General features: G+C 39.7%; 1 protein-coding gene across 3 annotated transcripts; it reads left to right on the forward strand.

Annotated features, from left to right (window-relative positions):
- The first annotated feature begins 12088 nt into the window (after positions 1-12088).
- Positions 12089-18902, forward strand: LOC131303642 (probable leucine-rich repeat receptor-like protein kinase At1g35710). 3 transcript variants are annotated; one of them, XM_058330602.1, is made up of 4 exons: positions 12089-14501; positions 17557-18005; positions 18123-18216; positions 18290-18902. In XM_058330602.1, the coding sequence occupies exons 1-4, from the start codon at positions 12608-12610 to the stop codon at positions 18688-18690; spliced, it is 2838 nt and encodes a 945-aa protein (XP_058186585.1). In that variant the 5' UTR covers positions 12089-12607; the 3' UTR covers positions 18691-18902. The 3 variants fall into 3 exon arrangements, with proteins under 3 accessions (XP_058186585.1, XP_058186583.1, XP_058186586.1); XM_058330600.1 differs by having other exon boundaries at positions 17557-18216; XM_058330603.1 differs by having other exon boundaries at positions 12091-14501; positions 17557-18216; positions 18336-18496.
- Positions 18903-24675: the final 5773 nt, after the last annotated feature.

Genomic DNA, 24675 nt, shown 5'->3' on the forward strand with positions numbered 1-24675 from the left:
GTTTCTTTATTAAACATTGATACTAACTTCCCATCAAAGTATAACGTATTTAGGAAACAACTTCTCTATTTGACCAATAAGATAAACTAAAGATATGGAGAATCCTATTAAACTCATAATCAATATGTGCCATATAAAATATGTGGGTCACCACAATGACTAAATTAAAAATTAGTCTTACATATAGTGGCGTTCACGTGGAGGTGGGTTGGGCTCGGATTGTTCCAGAATTCGGCTCTAGTGACGGTGAGAGCGCGAGTTGAGATATGGATCAAGAGGACTCGGCATGGTATGGAGCTGATTGTGATTTGCGGGGCTTGGCTTTGGCAGTCTAGTTCGAAATTCGGGTGGCCGCAAGACGCTGGCCTGTTTCCTCCCCAGAAAGTGGTGTGAGTGTTTAAAATTTTTCAAAAAAATCTCAAGTCCCGAAGGAATAATCTGACTGGGTCATTTTCCACATAAATTTATGGTTAACACGTACGTTAAGGCAGTGGCGGAGATAGTGAGGGCCCAGTGGAGCCAAGCGCCCCACTAAGTTTCCTTTTGCCTTTTTCTTTTCTTCAGATTATGTATTTTTTCTTATAAATTGGATTAATAAATTATCTTTATTTAATCATTTCTATTCATTTTTTTTTATATCATTTTATTCTCAAATTTTTTTACAAAATTTCAGTAGCGGAGGCAGTGAGTGCCCAGTGGGATCAGACGCCCCACTAAATTCCATTTTTCTTCCTTTCAGATTTTGTATATTTTTCTTATAAATTGGATTCATAAATTATTCTTTATTTAATCATTTCTATTCATTTTTTTACATCATTTTATTCTTAAACTTTTTATTTCAAATATTACAAAAATTTCAGTACACAAGGGAAATGAGATGTCTAATTCAAATAATAGCTACTACCATTTACTATTTGAAAACCTTTAATGTATAATGACCAAATTTAAAAGTGGTTAAACCTTGGGCTATATGCATTATACCTTTTCAATTATTTACAATTTTGACAGTAGTACTCTACTTTCTTGTCTCGGTTGATAAAACCTACAACGCAATACAAATTTGGAGGTTTAGGGATACAATTTGAAGAAAAAAATTGTCTTTCTAATTGGATTAAGATTTCTTATATTGACATAGTAGTTATAAATCAGTATTGAATTGTTCTTAGAAGTAATCTGCTGAGACAATTCAACCAATTGGTTTATTTTAATAATGGATAGTGATTTTCACACTCTCCTTTTTGTTAACCCCACTACCTTTTTGTCTTATTGTGATGTGAATTTACAATATTGTCTTTCCAAGTATGAAAGAATATACAAATAAAAGGTTAATTTTATAAATTCACATCACAAGAGGATAAAAAAGGGGGAAGTGTGGTTATAAAAAAAAGGAGAGTGTGAAAATTAATTACCTTAATAATTTATGCAATTATTAATTTCTCAATAAATATGTTAGCTTTTTATATTATTTTTTTAGCATTGCTCGTTCCATATTTTTTTGGTTGAAGTGTGTTTAAAAAATTCCCATCTAATATTAATCCCTACCTCTGCCACTGCATCCACGGCACAAAACCAAACACAGTTCTACTTGAACTTGTTCGATGCATGCAGGTTGCATGTGCATCGTGTGAGGACCACATGCATCGCATCAGACGGTTTGACATATATCTACGTTCGGATATGAATACGAACATCTGTGTATGTAGCACTACTCTATATTAATTTTTATAACCAAGTGGGAGTTCTTGCACAAAATCCGACTGATTTTTGTTGCCATGCATACTTTGAATGCCTTGATTCTGAACGGCTAACAAAAACAATTGAAGAATGGGCAAGCATCAAGTCAACCATAACAGCCTCAGTCAAAAAAAATTTCAATTCAACGATTCAGAACTTCAGGAGCACGGCAAATATGTAGTCTATAGCAACAAATTGGTTACCAAGATAAAATCGAGTCACATGTAAAACAGCTATACAATTTATTCCTAGGCTTGATTAATTGGAGGTGTATCGGAGCAGATTGTACCGGTAGCTGAGAAAGATTCAGAAATTTTAACGGTTGAAGCTAACACAAACAAAATACGAGAAGAGACGTTCGGTTTCTACGCGCTGATTGAAGAGACTCGGTGCTGGCTGCCCGTAAATTGAATTAGAGTAGTTCTATGTACCCGCGACGTTTTTTTGGTTCAAAAATTCATCCCGTATGAAGGCCAAACGCTTATTAGAATGAATATAGTGTTGTCACACTGCATTTTGTGCACATGTCCAGAATGGGTTCTAGCTTGGTAGGCTAACTGATTGAGCTACATAGTTTTACTGGATAAATGTTTATTTTCTCTCTCGCTCTCTCTCTCAACTTGAGAGCCTCTCTCTCTAAACTTTTCTTCTTCTAGGGTTTTCTTCGGGGGTGGCTGCCACTCCTCAGTCCTCACCTACACCTCCCCCTCCTCCGGCCTCCCTCTTCTTCACCTCCCAGCCTCGTCGTGCTCCACCTGCGCCTCCCCCTCCACTCTTCGCCTCCATCTTCCCCCCTCTGCCTCCTTCCTTTGTCTATTTGTCCGGTCCTGCTGGGGCTGATCTGGTGAAAATCGGCGAATAAGCCGATGGATCCGGTGTGGCGGCTTTCGATGATAGCAACCTCGGCCGGGTTTATTTATTTTCCTGCCTCTTTTTGGTTTTATTTGTTTTGAGTTTTGTTGGTTTAGTTCTCTCCATTCAATGAGAGGTTTCCCTCCCTGATGTGGGGTTTCTAGTGTTGTTTTGGTTGTCTTTGCTGTAGTTGAGGTTGTGTGTTGCTCTATCTGTTTGGATGTCGGTCATGGACGATTAGAAAACCCCAGTTGTGAGGCTTTGATGAGTGATTTTGGGTAGCTAGACCTCTTGTTTGGTTATTTACTCCATTTGAGAGAACGATATCTGTATTCATTTGTTTTTTTTATTATAATACAACTCTTACCATTTTTGGGAAAAAAAACCTGATTGAGCTATAGCACATAAGTGCAGACATAGTGAATGTTTTGAGCAACAAACTTGGTCTTGAAAAATGAAAATCACCAATGAAAAAGCAAACGAAGCGAACGGATATATTCGACTGTTGGCGTATACGAGCAGATATATTCGATCAAAATATTTCTACAAATATCGTTATTTTTCTCAAAACTCGATCTTGGTTGGGCAGGCAAGATACGTACAGCAATTGACGCCAAACATCAAAATTAAACATTATTTGGGCGGTTCATGAGAAAGTACTAGATTAATTAATAGGTCTACGCCAAACACCAAAATTTACCATGTTGACGTCTCCGAAATGAAGTAGAAAAGAGCACGTAACGTACCCGGTGGTGGTGGTGGTGGTGTCGCCGCTGCGGGTGGAACTCCGGCAGTTGCGAAACAGGTACCCGACATGTAAGGCAGGTTGGGGCAATAGCAAGTGGTTTTATAACTTAGAGAACTGTACCCGCACCGTCCCCCAGACCCGGTACTGCACACACTAGTATCCACCTTCCATTGAACTCCAAACCCACCCGCTATGGCTCCTTCCAAGGCTGTTGAATTCACCGACCCGACCAAGTTACTATCCGGAACGGTCACACTTGTGTCACACCCTAGCCCGCCTGCAGTCCCGGGTACTATATAAACACCGGAATACCCGGTAACATTATAAGTGGTAACAGAATCAATTGAACGTAATCGGAGCGCAGGGCAATCGTATAGGAAAGTGAGGTTCATGTAACCGGAGGAATACTCAAATTGGGAATTATCCAGGGTGGTGTTAACTAAACGCTGCGGACAAGCCGCTTCGATTACATCTTCTCTGGCAATATTCGGTGGTGATATTGTTGCTCCCGCAATTGAGAACAAGGTTTCGAATACTGTACTGGTTAGAGTATCAATTTTTTTACTAGTACGATACGTACCGGTACCGGTAAGATACTGGGTACCGTTTCGGATTGATCGTTATTAGTGTTATTTTCCTACTTAAAAGAATTTATAGTATAATATACACTTTTTAAAACAAAAAAAAAAATTCCGGTATTAATTTGTCCGGTACTTGAAGAAAAAAAAAATTTAAAAATAGTCCGGTATTGGCCAGTACTGATCGGGGCCGGAACGGAATTAGAGGTATAGAATACTGGATTCTGTAAAAAACGGTACATACCGGCTGGTACCTGTAACACGACCCTGATTTTTGGTTAATAAAAAATTCGTTAAATATTTGAAAAATCCTTTTTAATTATTTGGATTACTTTTAAAAATTCCTTTTTAATTTTTAATAATTCGTCATAATTAAATTCTAAATTTATAAATTAATTAGTTTTCTTCGTATAAAATTAACTAGTCATTCCCTAAGGACAAAATGACTTATATTTATACCCTTGTATATTTATTTGTGTCTAGAATTAATTCATAAATTTATTTTCTTGACTAGGAATCCTACTTTTCCTATGATAATTTGATTTCAACCAATTAGTTAGCCAAGCCAATTGGATTCTAAACATAGTTAAAACCTCCCTAACCATTTGAACATTCCAAACTTTTTAAAACTTTAGTTTTTCCTAGAAAGTCTACCTTCCTCATTAAAAGGCTATTTCACACATTTTGAAAACCTTTAATCATATATATTTTTTGAATAGTCTCTTCAATATAAGCCATCATCACTTCCTTTCTCATTTCTACAAGTAACCTTGGCATGCCTATATACATATAACCCTAAAACTTTCTAGAAATGCTACTTTGAAGCCTTATTCATTCTTTTTGCATTGTCAAGTCATTTTCAAAAGCCAAAGCCAACCCTTTAATCATTTCACATTCCATTGACTTGTCATTTTCCCCACTCATGACAATCAAACCCATCATTATGATTTCTTAATCAAATAAATCACTTTCCTAGAAAGTGCATTGTTCTTTCTCTCCAATTGAAAGATCACTTTTAAGGAGATATTTCTTCCAAACCATAGTTGAACCTTTTCAATCTAAAGAAATAATTATTTTTGCTTCCATAAGTAGTATTCCTAGACTTGTCATGCATGCAAGCCTAAAAATAATAGCCTTGAACCTAATTACCCTTCAAGATTACTTTCCTAGATTTTCTCTAGGTATATATATATATATATATATATATATATATATATATATATATATATATATATATATATATATATATATATATATATATATATATATATATAGTCTGGATCAAGTCCACACCCTTACGGTCCGCACCTCCCATTTTCCGATTGAATTTCGATGATCCAAGCCGCTCAATGTGTTCAGAACGTGATTTTAAGAGTATCCGCGAGAAATCAGCAAAAAAAAAGACCGGGAAGGGCTTGATCTGAGCTATTTTTTTCTGAACCATTCAGAAAAAAACAGCTCAGATCAAGCCCTTCTCGGTCATTTTTTTTTTGATTTCACACAAGTACTCTTAAATTCATGTTCTGATCACATTGAGCGGCTCGAATCATCGAAATTCAATCGGAAAATGTGAGAAATGGGGAGGTGCGGACCGGAGCTCCGGTCCACACCTCCTGACTTGATCCTGACTGTATAACTGTATGTATATATATATATATATATATATATATATATATATATATATATAAATAAAATAGCCTACCATAATCATGCCTATATATACATAGATATACTTTCTAGGAAAAGTCTTATCCATTGGACATTATGTTGCACTTGAAAACCTACCATTTAATCATCCTAAATCTTACTTATAACCTAGACTTAGAATTGACTAAATATGGGAAGAGTACTTCTTAGCCTAGCTATCATTATCTTTATACTTGTAAGACTTGCAACCTAGGGTATAATTACCTAGGATTTACTTTTAAGCCTTAGGATCCTTCATGATCACATAGTCTTGCACCTAAAAATAGAAATGACAAGTGAGGGAAGGCTATGGCATGATTAAAACCAAGATTTGACAACACAATGAAGCAAAAAAAAGAGAGAAAAAGAGAGAGAGAGAGAGAGGCCAGCCAAGAGAGGGAGAGAAGGAGCCCAAATTTTCCTATAATTAGCACCCCACTCTTGATTCGAACTCATACCTTCAAACCTTCAACTTCTCTCTTTAGAAATCTTGTGTTTGTTTTTTGTTCTTGCTTTGTTTTTGGTGTTCTTGAGTTTCTTCTTGAGTTCTTCAAGAAACTCATCCAAGGCCGCCACTAAATTATCACTCGATCACCCCCTCGATCCAAAAAGTTTAGTAGTTAAGTCAAGAGTTAGTTTCAAGAGAAAAAGGAAGTTCCATCCTTTCTCTTTCGAAGCTACCGTAAACTTACCGGAGGAGGCCACCCGTTCGATAACCGACTTACTTTTCCGTAGCCGTCCCTACCACCAAGAAGAACGGTAGAATATTCTTACCCTCTACCTCTACCTCTAAGTATAAATAAAAATATGTATATCGTTTGTATTGTTTAAAATACATGAGAACTTGAAAATTGTTTTACTAAAGGCTTGAAAAGAAATACTCCGTATAATTATGATGAATAACTCGACTTTATTTTCCGGAAGAACTTATGTTGTTTTGAATTTCCCAAAAAGGAAGAGAGAACGGATTTTGGAAACATAAAAGTGAATGAAAGTATTCGTATTTTGATCTTAAGGATGATTATGAGCATGTATATGTAATTACTTGAATTACTTGTTTGATGTGTGATAAAGCATAAGTTATATCCACTCCAAATGTGTCCGTCCATGTGACACTATACTTTAAGTTATGTGCTAGATGTTTGGGCATGATTGCGTTAACTTAGGGATAATATGAGCATGATAAGTAATATAGAGTTGGATGATCTTGCTAGTTTAGTTTTAAGATTATAATGAATGATTTACGTGTACTTACATAAAAGTCCTACCACGGAGTCAATGCATAAAAACGAGACACAGAAATCGAGAAAGTAGAAACATGACACTTAGGGTTTTATTAATGAAATGTGTGTTTTAATGAAAAAAAAATGTTTTGAAAACCGTAATGTGGCCGAACGTGGTAACCCATTGTGTGGTGTATGTGTGCCAATGGAAACCCGGAACAGTGGAATCGAGGTTGGGTGTGTAGCTTGGTTATCCGCGGAAAGGAGCCAATGCAAATTGTGTGTTAATGAGAACCCGGAATGGCGGAACCATTGTAAGGATACTCGCCTACTTGGGAACCCGGAGCGGTGGAACCGAGATTGAGTGTGTAAAAACAATTTTGGAAAATATTTTTGAAACCACAAATGTTTTTGTGTGTGTGTGTGCGCCAATGGGAACCCGGAACAACGAAACCATTGTGAGCATACTCAAAAATCCGGAGCGGCGGAACCGAGATTGGGTGTGTAAAAACGTTTTTCGAAATGTTGATTTGGTAAATGAAAATGAGACACGATCTACAATGAGTCACGTAGGAGAAACACAGATATCACAGACACTAACGTTAGTTGAATAACGAATGTGGATGTGTCATTATTAAGTATGCATGTGCTATTTGAAATTTTAGATTGACATATTAATTCTATGACCTACTGTTTGTAATTTATGGGTTAACGGGTATGAGATTATTCTACTGAGCTCTCGTAGCTCATGGTGTTATCTTTGGTGACTCTGACATATTATACTGGTGGCGACGCTGGTATAATGTGTCAAACTTTGTAGATGATCAAGGTGAGCTGTACACCTTGGAGACTTTCAAAACTGGCTAGGATAGAAGAGCAGGTGGAGCTGTAGATAAGAACCCTAATTTCCCTCCATTGTGTAATAAATGTACACTTACGGGAGATGACATGTAAAACCAAACCAAACCAAACCATTTAATGCGGTTTCTAATTTTTTTAAACCGGAACCAAACCAAACTACTAAAAAACCAAACCAAATCATTCAGTTTGGATTGATTTGGATTGAATTTATGGTTTGATGGATTTTTTGCCCATCCCTAATTATGCCACCGCCGTGTAGATTGGTTTGTGCGGCAAAAGAATTTGTAGATGACACGTCACCTAATGGCCAATTTCAACTTAAAACAACAGTTTCCCCTAGTTTATACACTCTCCGTTATAGGACCCTGTAGAGCAGAAACTTAATTATGAGAGTTTTAGAGACAAAAATAAATTATGACCCATTAGGATAAAATGATCAGAAAAGTAAGATTTTCGCACCGGTTCAAACGGATTAAAAATTAAAGCACCTATTTTTTTTACCATAATTTTTAATTTAAAAACCGAACTATAGGATTTACCAAAAAAACCAAACTATAGGTATGAATTGAAAAATGTTTCTAAGTGTTCCAATTTTCAATCCATTTGAATCGGTGTGAAGATCTTATTTTTTTAATCATTTTATCCTAAATGTCATAATATATTTTTGTCGCTAGGGCTTTCTTAATTAACTTTCTGCAATTTATTTGGGACTCTGTATAGCAGAAACTTAATTATGAGAGTCCGAGGGACAAAAATAAAATGACGAAAATAATCAAAAAAATAAGATGAACCGGTGCGAAAATCTTATTTTTCCGATTATTTTATCAGATGGATCATACTTTATTTTTGTCTTTAAAGCTCTCATAATTAAGTTTCTACTCTAAAAGGTCCTAAGACGAAGATGATATGAACGGGAGAAAACTGTTGTTTTAAGTTGAAATTGGTCATTAGGTGACGTGTCATCTACAAATTCATTTGCCGCTCAACCAATCTACACGGCCCCATCTACACGATGGGGTTGTGTAGAATTTAACCTCATTGGCATAATGTTAAACCTTTGGGAGGCATAATGGTGTCCCTTTTTGGGTGGGGGACACCGTTTTTCCCTAGTTTTTTCTTGAACAAAAAGTCCAAGAACGCATCTCTAAATCACGAGAAATTTTTCAGTGGCGAGCCGTACCCGCTCAGTGCATCCTGACCGTCCATTTTGGTTTTTGACGGCTCGGATTTCGAGAGAGAAAGAGGAGAGAGAGTGTGGGGGTGAGAGGAGAAAAAATGTTTTAATTTGGGTCGTCCAATACACTTTTGGATGGCTCAGCCGCGTCAACCGAGTGATGTGGTACTCACCCGGCACTGAAAAATTTCTCCTAAAACACACCTCCGGATATAATTATGTCCGTAATTTAGATGCGTGCGTGTATCTATGTGCATTAACGGTTCCGTCTACGATTGTGTTGGAATTGTGTTTTTTTTATTTTTATCCGTTGTCGGAATTGTGTTTGGGTTGGTACTTGGTAGGATTGCTCGTGAGGTGAAAAAGTGAAATCATTCCTCTTTCGATTGGGCAACCTTTCTTCTCCGAGGTCTAGATTTGAGCTTCAACTCGATACTTCCGAGCAAAACCTAACCAGATTCAAAAAAATGGCAGAATTAGGAATTCCTCGAATTCCTCTCGCAGTGAACTCTCTGGTACAATCCCTAATCAACACGCTGCGTGACTTTCAAATCACTTCGTCTTTTTTTTTTTTTTCCCTTTCTAATTTTGCCGCATCGATCTTTACCAGGATCTTTTCATAACGATAATAAGAATTGTGTGCACAAATCAAAGGACTCCGCAAGTCCTAATCGATTGCAGGTATTTTTGTTTCTGCATCGTAATTCATGTCCAGAAAATTGGTTCGTTTCCCCGTTCCGAAATCTTATTAGAATGCTCGTAGGGTTTTCTCACAAACTTAAAAATTATGTAAGTTTGGCCCCGCCCAAGATAGTTTTGTCAATCCACCGCCTGCAACCAAGAGTTTTGGGAAAAAAAAAAAGAAAAAAAGAAATGTTATTTTTAGCAACACGTATACTGTTTGAACTGTTATTTTGCTTTTTTAAAAATGGTACCTTGGGATGCACATGTATGCATTCATAATTATATCTGATCAAATTTTACTACGTTGTGTTCATGTTCGTATGTTGCCATGTACATCTAGCCATCGGATCGTGTGTAAGTACTAAGATATAAAATGTCAGCCGTGTCAAATGCGTCGAAGATTGAGAACCCACACTTGTGCCCGAGAGAAAACCACACTGGACAAAAGAATAACCATAATCTACGATTCTATAACGAGGCTTTCAATTCATCTTACCTTGTATCCCGAAACTTGTTAATTCCTTTCATCTCTAGTTTTATTTTTTATCGGGTTTTCTTTAATTTATTTTGGTGCATTATTTAATTCAACCTCTCCTAACATAAATTCCTACTCTATCTTTGATCGATCCTTGAGATAGGCCTTTAGTGTTCCAATAAGTGATCTTTCTTCCCCCAAGATTTGTTGGAAAAATTGGCCGCTGCAATCTGAACTGTTGGCGAAACCTCCACAAAAGCTGAAATACACTTCGAGTCACGACTATGTCGCTTTCCTAAAGACAGTATTTGCCCCCACCAATACCGGTATGCAAAGGGTTACAGCAAACCTGCCTTCAAGATAAATCGAAGCCCGAACTTGAAGTTCTTTCCGTTTTCGTTTGCACTAACGAAACGGACAGAATATCTGCTTGAAAGAATACAAGAACCGAGAACCACTGTGTTCTATTTTCTGCAGCAAAACAGAACGCAGAATGAATGCTAGAAAATATAGAGAGATGTGGGAGAAATTCGGATATGTGTGTATTTATGAGCACTGGATTCTGCTAAGTAGTGGTCTATTTATAGGCCACTACGCACCCATTGAGAATGGGTATGCACCCGATCTAATCTGACCGTTGGATCAGATCCTATGGTCCAGATCGATCAGTCACACCCAGTCACACCGAACTGGTGTGCTGTTTCACTCACACCCAATCGGATTTGATCCAATCCGTTGGATCGAGCCCATTCGCAGCCGACGGCTAAGATCGCAACTCTACGAACCAACGCACCCGTAGGCTCGAGTTGCACCCGATCGGAACCGCTCCATGTGACTCACCTGCCACGCGTGTGACACGCGGCATCCACGTCAGCGCCACCTTACTGCCAACTCGCAATAAGAAATGGCGCCAATAAGGCGCCTAGCGCAAAGGGTTTGTGCGCCGCTAAAGCGCCACAATGCACCACAGCGCACGCCACACTGCCCACGCCGCGCGCGCGCGTGCGAGTGTGTACCGGCTCTGCCGGTACGGTGCAAAGCACCAAAGGGCTGCACCACACTAGATCATTAGTTACTTATATTAGGAATGTTTCCTAATATATACCACTCCAACATCTCTCAGCTTACCAATGTGGGACAAAGCTCACAAAGAGGAAAAACAAGCATTCTAAGGAAACAAAGAATTTTACAAAACCAAAAACGACGACTCTTTTATTTTGAAAATCTCCAACAAGATTTACCACCAACCTCTACAGCTTTGAACTGGCTGGATGACATAGCATGTGTGTTGCCTATAGAAGGCATTTGATTGAGTTGATAGTATATCATGATTTAGAATTGACAAGAATCTGTGTGTTAAAATTTCAGTTTTGAATGCTTTGCCGTGGGTGTGTTTTTGAAGGATGGTTGATTGATCACCATCGAGGGTAACAACTAGTATGTGCAAAGTTATTGGGGGAGAGGAGGTTTACACATATAGAACCACACTACCCGTTATTTTGAAAGAGAGAGACTTAAAATTTGAAAAGTCTTGTGTCATTTGGTGACAATTACATAACAGGGTAGAAGGAAAAATTGTTCCACTTGCTTCAGAGGAAAGACCAATGACCCTGGCATTTTTGTTTTTTTTTTGATACATGCAGCCAATGACCCTGGGTTGACTCACTGTTCTTTGGTAAAGAATCAGTGGCGAATATTACGGAAGCCCTTTGAAATTTTATTGCAGATTTCATATTAAGATTTTGTGAAACATGACACCAATGTGTGCGAGCAATGTTTACGTTTAGGGAATGAATAGTTTTGCACAATTCACTAATGTCGCTTACATCCATGTGCGGGAGTAATGCTTCAGTTGTATACGCTTTGCCGTAGGCAGGAACGGATCCAATGTGTGAGTGATTGTTGATTGATCACCATTTTGTTTGTCCCCAACTTTTGATGGCATAAATTGTTTGTCCATCATTTTAGAAAATTTAAGTAAAAATTTCTTCGAGTTTCCTCTTCTACCCTTCTTTCAGAAATAGAAATGACAAGTCCAATTTTGAATGGATGGACATTTCTTTGAAACTTTGAAGTGCAATGATAATGTTTCGTTATTAAGTTGAATTTCTCAAAGTGGACAAACAAATCAGGACAGAAGTCAAGAGTGTCCAAAATCATACTGGTTCTTAAGTCAGGTCTTTGGCTCTGAAAATTCGAGTCCAGTCACGCAGTCTACCGCCAATCTGCCTCCCAAGTTTTCCATCTCCACCCTCTTCTATCCCCTTCTTTCCTCAGTTCCTCTTTAGTCTCTGGATCCCTCCTCTTTATCTTTATTTAAACAATTGAACCTAATACGGGCATACTTTTTCTTTGACCACATGCTAGAAGAAATTATGTTAACCCCAACCCATTATCACGAAGGTATCAACATTCTTTTCATAGGAGTTGAACCCACGATCTTACTGTACTCAAATGCATCAACACAACTATAAGACCAACTGCCCGGTTAAATTCTAATACACTCCCTCTTATAGTTTTATAATTTGGCTGCCATCATACCAAATACCAAGATTGCTGCGAGTACACGATTCTCAGCACCCACAACCCAAAATGAGAAGGTATGTACACATCACTTCTCTCCTGTTACTCCTCTTCTTCATGTTCCAATCGGTAGTCTCTGAAATTCCTTCAAACCAGAGAAACACCATGATCAACCTCTATAATCTCCTCCAAAACAACATGGGTCAATCTCCTTTTCCATGGAATTCCACTAGAGATCCATGTTCATGGAAGGGAGTTACATGCAATGTCCACAACTCCTCCATCACCCAATTCTCTCTCCAATTCCCCTCTCTCTCAAACCCTGATTTCCTCCCTGTTCTTTGCCAGATTGATACACTAGAGTCTATTGACCTCTCCAACAATCGCTTGAGCTCAATCCCAAGTGGGTTCATGACAGGTTGTGGAAATGTTAGTGGTTTGAGAGCATTGGATTTCAGTAGGAACAGATTGTCTGGTTCTTTACCTAATTTTGATGGGTTCTTGAAATTGGAATTTTTGGACTTGTCTCATAATTCTTTGAGTGGAACGATTAGTTTACAGATGGATGGGTTGGTTAGTCTGAAAAATTTGAGTCTTGGGTACAACCAATTCACTGGTTCTGTTCCTACCCACTTGGGAAAATCCATGATTTTGGAACAACTTGGGCTTTATGGCAATCAATTTGTAGGTAAAATCCCAGAAGAAATCGCGAATTATTCAAAATTGACTGCAATTGATCTTAGTGTTAATGGTCTCTCTGGGTCTATCCCTGATAGATTCAGAGAGCTTCCCAATCTGCAAGTTTTAATTCTATCTTCTAATAGTTTGAGTGGTGGAATCCCACAATTCCTTTCAAGTTTCCATACACTATGGCAATTTGCTGCGAACCAGAATTCATTTTCTGGTGCAATTCCACTGGGGCTATCAAAATTTCTCAGGGTTCTAGACCTTAGTTATAATCAGTTAAATGGGTCAATTCCTAGTGACCTTTTGTCCCAATCAAATTTGCATACCGTGGATTTGTCTTCTAATTCACTAGAAGGGTCAGTACCCGATAACATATCATCAAGTTTGGTAATACTCAGATTGGGAAACAACCGTTTAAATGGGACTATACCATCTTCATCCTTTGGGACCCTTCAAAAGTTGACCTATTTGGAATTGGACAACAATAGTTTGGGAGGTTCAATGCCTCCAGAATTGGGTTTCTGCAATAATTTAGCACTGTTGAATCTTGCTAAGAATCAACTCACTGGTGTTTTCCCAGTTGAATTGGGTAATCTCACCAAACTTCAGGAACTGAAACTTCAAGCCAACAATTTGGTTGGGGAAATCCCAAATGAAATTACCCAATTGCAATGGTTGAGGAAGTTGAATATCAGCTGGAATTCGCTTAATGGTACGATTCCTTCACAAATTTCTAGGCTCCAGAGTCTTAATAGCTTGGATTTAAGAGGAAACAATCTCAGTGGTTCAATACCGTTGTCCATTGGTAATTTGAATTCTCTCATAGAACTACAATTGGGGAGTAACAAATTGGGCGGGGAAATTCCTTTGATGCCTCAGAGTTTGCAGATTGCTCTAAATTTAAGCAGCAATCAATTTGAAGGCCTGATACCAGAAACTCTGTCGCGGTTGAACGGATTGGAAGTGCTGGATCTATCCAACAACAGACTTACCGGGAAAATTCCAAACTCTCTTGTTAATATGAGAAACTTGGCACAGTTGATGCTCTCCAATAATATGCTCTGTGGATTGATTCCAGTTTTCCCTCCATATGTTTCGGTTGACACAACCCGAAACACGGATCTTCTGGACCCCACAATACCGAGCCCAACTCAAAAGTTGAAAAAGACTCTCGATGTTTTCCTTATTGTACTTATGGTGGCTATCGGCTGTTCTGCTCCTGCTGCTGTTGGAAATTTTTTGATCCCTTGTGTCGATGAGAGATCCAACATTCATGGTAAGTATGGGATTATTTATCTCTATCACTCTTTTATGCAATTAGTCTTTATTTTATATTGTTATTTCCTGATGTTAAAGAAATATATATATTCTCACGTTGTTTGAAAGTGGAATGTGTGATCACTTAATATAATATTGAGTCCTTTACACTCATTGCCGATTGGCTTTGAATTGGATATAAAATTTTCACATGGTATTAAAGCCAGGCTTATTCCATCCCACATTTACTAAAAAAAAAAATTACAATTCACACCCCAGTAAAAAGACTACACATGGCAGACCTCAAATGCGGCTGTAAGTGAGGGAGATGTTAAGGAATATAGTCACGCATTGCTTGAGATTGGAAGGCTACTTAATACTTCCTCCGTCCCTTTTTTTGTGTCCAGTATTCCATTTTGGGCCGTTCCTTAATAAGTGTCAATTTTGTAAAGTTAGAGGGGTAAAAGTTGGTGCATTGTCTATTTTGTCCCTAAAAGTATATTTCATTTTGAAAAGTTAGTAAATAAAAGTGTAATGATGATGGGTAAGTAGGGAAAGTGGAGGAAAAAGTTGATGTGAAAGGTGTAATGATGATGTCTTTTTAATAAGTTGGAGTTACGAAGCAGGACACTTAAAAAGGGACGGAGGGAGTGTAATATTGAGACATTTTCTCTCATTACTAATCGGCTTTGAGTTTGACATAAAGTTTCAACACCTATGTTATTATAAATTATTTGTATCTGGTAGGTAATAGACTTCTTAAACATTTAGTAGAGATCATAATCATGTGGTGTCTCGTGTTTGAGGAAATATTGGAAGAAGATAATGGAGGAGTGAAACTAACTGGATTGTCAACTTTGAATTATTGGAGGACAAAATTTATAAGAAGTTATAGATGTTTTAAGTCGGCAAAATAAGTTTTTTTTTTTTTTTTTAAATTGGAGTTGGCAAAATAAGTTGGAAAAGTACTATATATACTACTCTATTGGATACAAAAAATAGAAGAATGTAGACAAGAAAAAAAGAATTCTCCAAGGGAGAAGAGGAAAAAAAAGGAAGAACAAAAAGCTTGGAGAGAAAAAGGAGAAGAAATTCAAGTTCTGTGGATGCCCATTTGTGTCCCCATGGGGTTCCTCTCTGTTGTGTAAGGTTTCGCATCGCAGTTGAATACAACTTCTCACATTTGCCAAAAAAAGATTATATTTATACAACTCTACTCAACGTCCCCATCCCTCATGAAATAGGTAAGCTAAAGAATTTGGCTGAGTTGAATTTGTATCTCAACACCCTTGATGATCCAATCTCTCCGTCTATTGAAAATTTGAGTGCTCTTACCCATTTGTCTCTCCATTCGAATCAACTCAAAGATTCCATCCCTCATGAAGTAGGTAAGCTAAAGAATTTGGTTAAGGTGGATATGAATTTCAACTACCTTGATGGTCCAATCCCTCCATCTATTATAAATTCAACTGCTCTTGCCTATTTGTCTCTTCATTCCAAATAAACCCAGTGGCTGCATCTCTCCAAAAATAGTGAACCCATTTATGTAATTTGATTTCTTTTGCTTTTCCTTTTTCCCTTTTGTGTGACTCTATCCCTTGCGTGGGACTTGGTAGGTCGTTTTTCACACCAAAAATAATTTATTAAAACCAAGCAAAAACCTCAACTCAAGTAGAATAGTAGTTTAAGTCTAGGTATCGTACCACGGAGATCAAGAGGCTAAGTTGTTGTATTTCTAAAATTAATTACTAATTCAATTCAAGAAAGAGTGATTGGATTTTGATTAACTAAAATTATCTAAGTAATTAAAAGCAAGAGATGTTGAATTCAAATATGGAAAAGGTCTTAGGGTTTCGAATCCACCCTAACTTTATAACTAAACGATTATGTTAATTTAAGAAACTGACTACCAAAATGACATTGATTTACTAAAAGCTACAAGCCCTAGTGATATCGCCAAGAAAAATTCATGTAATTGAAAACTGGACATAATCTATCTTCGGTTGGCACGAATCGTCTTTGATTCTATAACTAATTAATCTAGGCACAACTTGTTTTTCCTAGGCATAGATTATTCTAATTCTCAATTTCATGGATAAAGAATATCATTGTATAGCTATATATTTGCAATCACAGAAAACAAATACATAATACTAGATTGGAAGAATAAGAGTGAATCATAAAAACAAATCTCCGAGTTATACAACCGTCATTTCAATAATCGAATCCCAAAATTAACATAAAAACATAGGTTATTTGGTTAGGGTTTCATCACACCCTAAGAGAGATGATTAGTTGCCCGTAGAAAGTAAAGAATTTAGAGACGTTAAGTGAATCTCCATGTACAACAGCATCTTTCGTCTCGTCCACTGCCTTCGTCGACCAAAGCCGCTGCTTTCTTTTATGTCGGCCAGAAGAAACCAAGTCAGTAGGTTTTCTCTTGGTTATATAGGAATTGAATTGATTAATCACACAAAGATCCCTTGGACTTTTCTGCAATGATAAAATCATCCAACAGTTTTCCGCACTTTTGTCCTCGAACTTTTTTTAACTTTTGTTTTTACTCAATATCTCGAACAACAGGCTCGAGCAACCTATAAACACAAAAAAGACAAAATTAATATAAATTAACAAAATAAACAACTAATAAATGTAGATTGGAGGGCCAAAATATGTATATTTTGACACTTATCAGGACTCTCTCATCCCTTGTGGGTGTTGGTTGTCGTTTCTCATAAGGGATCTTTTCTACCATTTCTTAGACTGGTCTCTATTCCTCTGTTCTATTGAAGAGTTTGACCATATTTGCCACAAACTGAAATACTTAGATCTCTCCAACAATAATCTGTTTGGGAAAGTCCCAAATTGTCTTTTTTTACTAGCAACTCTCAACTTGACATACAATCATCTTGAGGGTCAGATCCGACATAGATCTCGAAATGAGTGTTATGAGGTTTGCTATCAAGCCAAATATTGCTCTTGTAGTTTTCCCTCCATGGCCAATAAAGGAAAGAGAACAATGATATTTACTCTTGGAGTTTCTATGCTAAGCACAGTTTTCCTTTCCTTCCTAGGGTTTGTTGCGTGCTTTTGTTTCCGTAAGAACCAAAATATCCAAAGTGAGGCAAGAGCAATGAATCATGGGAACATTTGCTCCATATGGAATTACGATGGAAGAATTGCATATGAGGACATTATCAAAGCAACAAATGACTTCGACATTAGATATTGCATTGGCACAGGTGGATATGGCAGCGTGTACAGAGCTCAGTTGCCAAGCGGCAAAGTAGTTGCCTTGAAGAAACTTCATCAGTTGGAAGCAGAGGACACTACATTCGACCATTCTTTCAGGAATGAGGTCCAAATGTTGACTAATGTACGACACAAGAACATCGTGAAGCTTTACGGATTTTGTTTGCACAAGAGATGCATGTTCTTGGTGTACGAGTATATGGAAAAAGGAAGCTTATTTTGCGCCCTAAGATTCGATGCCAAAGCTTCTGAAATTGGATGGACTCAAAGGGTAAACATAGTTGGAGATATGGCACATGCTTTATCCTACTTGCATCATGATTGCACACTGCCAATTGTTCATCGAGACATATCAAGCAACAACATTCTATTGAACTCTAAACTGCAGGCTTTTGTCTCTGACTTCGGAACTGCAAGATTGTTGCATCCCGATTCATCCAATCGAACCGTTCTTGCAGGGACTTACGGATATATTGCACCAGGTACAGTTTATCACCTTTGTTTTATCAAAGTAAATGTCTGGTTATTTTTAAATCCATCTTTGTGTCTGTGCAGAACTAGCCTATACCATGGTTGTGACTGAAAAGTGCGATGTTTATAGCTTTGGAGTGGTGGCACTAGAAACAATCATGGGAAGGCATCCGAGAGACCTCCTATCGTCCTTGACGTCGCATCCTAGTGAAAACATGATGATAATTGATGTTTTAGATCCACGCCTTCCAGTACCTACGAACCCTATGGTTGCCGGGGACATTGTTCTAATTGCTACAATGGCACTTGCATGTATACATCCTGAGCCCAAATCTCGACCAACAATGCTACGCCTATCTCAAGAGTTTCTTTCTCGCAGGAAGGCTCTAGCTTCACCCTTTCGTACAGTTTCACTACTACAGCTTTGGAATCAGAACATGTACTATGTCCAACTATCGAATGAAGCGATCAGTGCCCAAGTTTGAAAAGAGTCTCGATTCCTTTTGAGGCCTTGGTTGTTATGACTGTTAATTATGTATCTTCTTTTTTTGCACCATTGATTGAATAGAATAAAACTCGTAGTTTGTATTTGTAAGGCGCTTAAATCAAAATCATTAAGGCACATGCATCAGTCCGAATATGGGCCAACCTGGTTCAGTGACCACAGTCAGAAGTATCAAAATCATTATGTCATTGCCTCAACATGTTGTTTAAACATGTTTCCTTTCCATTTCTCTAATCTGCGGCATGTGTATGTTAAGGCAAATATATGAGAACTGAGTGTCATATAAACTTTGTAAACCATGATAACAGATCAACCTTTTTGGTTTGAGAATTATTATGGAACACCCATTGCAACTACCTTGTCGACAGGAAAAAGTATACTTTTCTTGTGTAGATAGATAACCATCCCGCGATTATGGCTTTTCGCTATTTCGTTCTTTTTCGTTACTGCTGTCCTGTCATGCTTTCAATAGTGTTCTGATTTCTTGTTTTATACTCCCTCCGTCCCATTTTTATTGTCCATTTTCGTTTTTCGTGCCGTTCTTTCAACACTTATATCTCCTAATCTACAATGTTTTTTGTAATTTTGAAAACTTTGTATTATAGATCTAATCAAGAACTATCAAACAAGATCCATATTGCATATTTTTGGAGATACATATTGGAAGATATAAGCGTTGAAAGAACGACACGAAAAACAAAAATGGACAATAAAAATGGGACGGAGGGAGTACATCCTTAGTGAAATGATGAGATGCTCCACTTGGGTTTACTTATCACCATTACTTGCTTAATTACAGCTGCCGAATTTGAATTCCACGTAATTTGTGAGGATATTGAATATTTTGCACTTCCTTTTCTTGCACTTGTGTAGTTTCCTCAATACGAAATCTCAATATCTTGGATATTGTACTTCTAAAAAAGAGGCGATTAATCCTCATCAGAAGTACTTTTCAATCTACGTTGTTGAACTTGTTAGTATCAAAACATCAACAAATCTTCTCGTGAAATGGAACTGTGCAAAGGAGATCTTGATGAGGGAACCTTATTTAGTTTTCTCTGCACTATTGCTCTTCTTAAAGGTGTCCCTTTATTTCTTCCCAGGGATAATGTCTAATTTAATGGCTTTGTGGTCGGCTTTCGTCCCACATTCAACTAAATGTGGGAGTCCTCGGAGAGTTGAGCCATCTTTTGTGGCGAGTTCTCCATGTGATTGATTCTCAGAGGGTTTGGAGCAAGCTGAAGCGGTGTAAAACCAGAAACTTGCATTATGGAGCTAGGACGCATGGTCCTTGGCCGACGCACGCCAGTTATCTACTGGCGTATACGTGTCCCTCAATTTTTGGCGTATGCCATCACAATAGTGGCGCACGCCAGTCAAAATACCAGAAACAGGTGCTACAACAGTTACTGTCGTCGAGTGCCCGTTTTCGACTCCGGGGCCTGTTTTGCAAGTTTGATGGTTCATACAAGTCATGAATGGTATATAGGACTATGTCAAAGCGCCGAATACCAAACATCGTGCTTAATGAAGATTTCGAACGTCTGGTGGCTCATTTCAAGTTCAAATCAAGGTTTCGGGAGGTCGAAATCCGTTCCAAGAACATTTGTCAAGTTTTGTCATACTCTGCGCGTCATATGAGCCTAATATGATTGTACGGGGGTGTCGGTTTCAGTCCAGGACTATATCGAGTCATCCTTTGTGTCTTATGTTCATTTTTGCGATATTTTTAGCATTTTTCGGTATATTTCTCACCTTGGGGTATCCTTGACGGTTTTGTCAATTCGTACAAGTCATTGTACATCTATGTGGTCTTGTAGAAGTGTCAGTTGCTCTTGTTTATGAGAATTTTGAATTTTGGCTCATCAATGTCTAAAATTTTGTTATTTTCCGTGTGTCTTAAGATACGTGTCGTATCCTGGGGCTTTTCTATCTTTTTCTTTTGAGCTAGGTCGGTCGTGTATATATGCGAGTGTCTTTTTGTCGATTCAAATCATTCATTAATGCATGTTAGGTATTAGTGGATGGTTTATACTTTCCTTTGTCAAAGTTCTCGACAAAAGGGAATTAATAAACAAGAATTGCAGCTATTATATACTAGCAAGTCAATATCCATAAGCAAAAGGTGGAAATGTACTAAAGCGGCGCAACGGCTCGAGCAAAAATAACATGTACCGGGCACATCCGCTCAAAAGTCAAAAGGCACGCATGCCTTATCTCCAAAACTAAAACATCAAGTATCAAATGCCAAAATACAGCAAAGTAACTGAAGCTCGGTGATAGCCCTCAGTCGTTAAAAAGGTCCTCGTCGTCGTCCTCCTCATCATCGTCCTCTCTCTCCTTCGGGTCTCTCTTGTACCTAGGATAGTCGGCGGAGTCGTCGGAGCCGCTGCTGTAAGGCGAGCGCTCCTCTTCCTCTTCTTCCTCCTCTTCTCTTCTCTTCTTCTGTGATGGCCCCTCAGCTGGCCTTTTCTCTGCGGGCCTTTTCCTCAGCTCTCTACGGAACTGTGGCTCGTCGCTCCCTGAGGCGATCTCAATTCCTTTAGTCCCTGGCCGTGTAGAGCTGGTCTGCCTCTGAGAACTGGCCGGAGTGGAAGAGGAGCTGGCCATCTTCTTCTATGGAGGGGAGGGCCGCACGCTCTTTCTCCTAGGAGTTGCCCTGGCCTGTCCCTGCATGGTCATAGTCATTAAACATTTAGCATACATTGTACATATTGTACATATTGAAATGTTGAAAACAGGAAATATCAAAAGCAGTTCTATCAAGCATGTATTGTATCGAGAGCAGGCCTGCCTGAGTATCGAAAGTGGAGCATCGCAAGTTTTCGGGATATACCTGAGGCTGTACAACAGGAGCCGGATCCGCTGGTGGATAGTGTAACTGTAAGGAAGCACCGCCCGCTATCTTATGGAATTCCTTCTCCATGGCCAACATCAAGCGAACGGCCTCTCGTACCCATCACGCTCAGGCCTCAAGAAAGCAGCAAGGCCAGTCGGAACAGTGAAGCATCACAACTCTGCCAGCATATATCTATCTGTGTGAGAGGCGTGAGGCGGAAGTGGCCCAGGAACCTGGTACTCAAGAAAGCCACGTGACTGGCATGTCACCCGGTCACCTAAGTACCACTGCCATCCAAAGGCCGACTCCAGCAACACTCGGTTCGCAGTCACCACCCTACTCCTCTCTAGGTACTTAGGCTCAGGCTCAGGCTCCGCATTTCTCCATGGGTCCCACTCCACCTGCATGACAGTCAAAGGTTCAAAATCAAATAGACATCAGCGACAACATTAAAGCAATTCAGAGGCTAAATGATTGATGGGAGTGTTTGTTTACCTGAGTACCCGACAACTCGTCAAGGTACGACCTGAAAGCTAGGAGACTCCCCCTCGACTTCTTCTTGCCGCTGTACAAAGGCCCCCCAGATCATGGCACGTGGAAGCATTCTCAAGTTTGGGCACTTATTCTCCAGAGTGTACATCTTCAACACTTCGTAGGCCCACATCTGCAAGTTTTTAAACAATCGAAGCATCAGAATACGGTTCATATGCAAATCAAAGGCAAGTGCAAGAAAGGAAATAGGGAATGAACTACAAGTGTTGTTTCTTACCTCCCACACTCTCCAATAGCCAGTTATCGCCTTCTTCCCTCGCGAGAACTCACCCATGAAGCCATAGCATGTTCCTAGAGCCACTCTTCCCCAGTCATACTATGAAGCTGTGCGTAGGTCGTGAAGTGCCGGCAAGTAGGACAAGTGCACTGTAGCCCGCTTGTTTGGGTACAGCGTGGCCCCAAACAAGTATAACAAATAAGCTTTCGCCATCTGTTCCTCCTTTTGCTTTGAGTTCAGTACCCTCCCCTGCAAGTACCTCTTGAACTACTCATAGTGGATCGTCTCTGCTTCACCTGCCGGCGCCTGCCCCAAGAACCACTCCAAGGCCTCGGTATCTCTGTAAATCCTTGAGTCGAATGGGATAGGCTCTCCTCCTACCCTCAAGCCAATGAGAGCTGCAAAGTCTGACGGAGTCACCGTCATCTCCCTGATCGAAAAGTGGAAGGTATTTGAGGAATCCCACCACCTCTCGGCTAGTGCAGTGAGTAGGGCATGGTCACTCTACACTGCCGTCAATGTGAGAATGAACGGCCGAAACCCTGCGGCATCAACCAAGGCTCTGACTCGCTCAGGCAACCCTAACTCGCTGGACCACCATGTCCCCGAGTACTGGCTGATCCTCTCTGCATACAACAAATAGCCATCATAGGAAGAGTGTTATTAATAAAAGCATTTCAAATCCAACAGTCTGTCGAATTCAGAATCTCAAGAGTAATACTGTGATCAAAACAGGCATTATAGGGGTCGATCAAGCTACAAGGTACTCGTTTACATGATCATTATATCCAGTGTTACAATCGGTCGAATCAAATCAAAGGCATTTCTCAGTCGAGTTCCAAACTACAAGGCATTCTACTAGTCGATCTCAATCAAGGCATAATTGTTGGTCGATTCTATCAAGATATACTTTTCAGTCGATTTCAAAGGCATTCTATTCATTGGCCAGTCGATTCAAACAATCGGGCATGCTACTCTGATGATTACCATATCATGGTGTTCTACTTAGTCAAGTTCAAATCCCAGTATCACATTATTAGTCGAGGCAGTCTACGGTCGATTCAAGCTCAATATTGACAAGTCTTATCAAGTTCGAAGGTATTAATAGTCGAATCAAGCAGTCATGACATTCTACAAAGCCAAGTCTAAGTTCAAAGTTACATGCGGTTCGAGTGATACAAATATAACTTCAAATAGCATGAGGATTAAAAGTAATGCAATTTCAAGATGAAAGTCGAGGCAAGATTCAAGAAAATACCTACGCCCAATTTGCCGACAAGTGCCTCTCAGGGTCCCTCAGCACAAGCTCTGCGTCGTAGCTATCTCACCGAGGCACGTAGCTTTCAACCCCAAACGGTAAGAACAGGTGTGGCTCTGGTGGGGCGTACGTCTCTGCAACGAACTTGGCATAGGGTGCTTGCCGTAAGGACTCGGCCAACGTCACCGCGCGTTCATGTGCCCATATCTCCTCCTGAGCCCTCTCGGTCGACTGGGCCTCTCTCACAAAGGCCTCCTCCTCGACCCTAGCCCCCTCGGCCTGGGCTCTCAAGCGCTCCTCCTCTTGAGCTCTTTCAACCTGCCTCTACATGTCCTCTCGAGCCGCTATCACCGCCGCCACTACCCCCGAATTGTCTCGGAGCAATCGGCCGACTTCCTCCTCCGATACAAACTCTGCAAAATCTCCGCGCGTGATGGGAACATGTGCCAAGGACCCCACTACTGGCCTAAACTCAACCTCCTCTGTTGGTACCCCTTGGGCAGTCTCCTCCTCAACCATTGGGTCCTTACCCTTTGCCGGATCTCTCGGTGGTGTCTCTGCTGGTTGATCATCGCCACCACCCCCACCACTACTGCTATTGCCGCCGATGCCAGCTCCACCCAAACCCATATCGGTCACCACTAAGCCTTCAACATCACTCCTTGAATCCAATCGATGAACCCGGAGAGGGCCCTCTAATACCATCATTACAGACGTACGCCCCCTCTCTCCTGGCGTATGCCGCTCACGGCCATCACCTTCCCCCATTGCATGGCCATCGCCACGGCCATCCACACCTGTAACTATTGCACCGACACTCAACGAAGCCTCTCCAACAGGTTGATCGTCGATTCGAACCCCTGCTGCCCCAATATCACTCCTCGGCCAAGCCTCTTCGCCGCCGCCTCCATTACCGCTGCCGTCACCACCAGATTCCGCCATGGATGAACGTGGGTAAATGGGTTTTCAAGAAGAACGGGAGAATGAGGGTGAGTTTAAGGGATTTGAGAGGGTTTGAGAACTTTTGGAGTTTGAAAAAAACCTGAAGTATGGCGGTTTGTACGCCTGCAGAAACTTATAAGTCGAAAGAGCAGCGTTG

The sequence above is a fragment of the Rhododendron vialii genome, chromosome 10a (genome assembly GCF_030253575.1).
Source record: "Rhododendron vialii isolate Sample 1 chromosome 10a, ASM3025357v1".
Classification (NCBI taxonomy): Eukaryota; Viridiplantae; Streptophyta; class Magnoliopsida; order Ericales; family Ericaceae; genus Rhododendron; species Rhododendron vialii.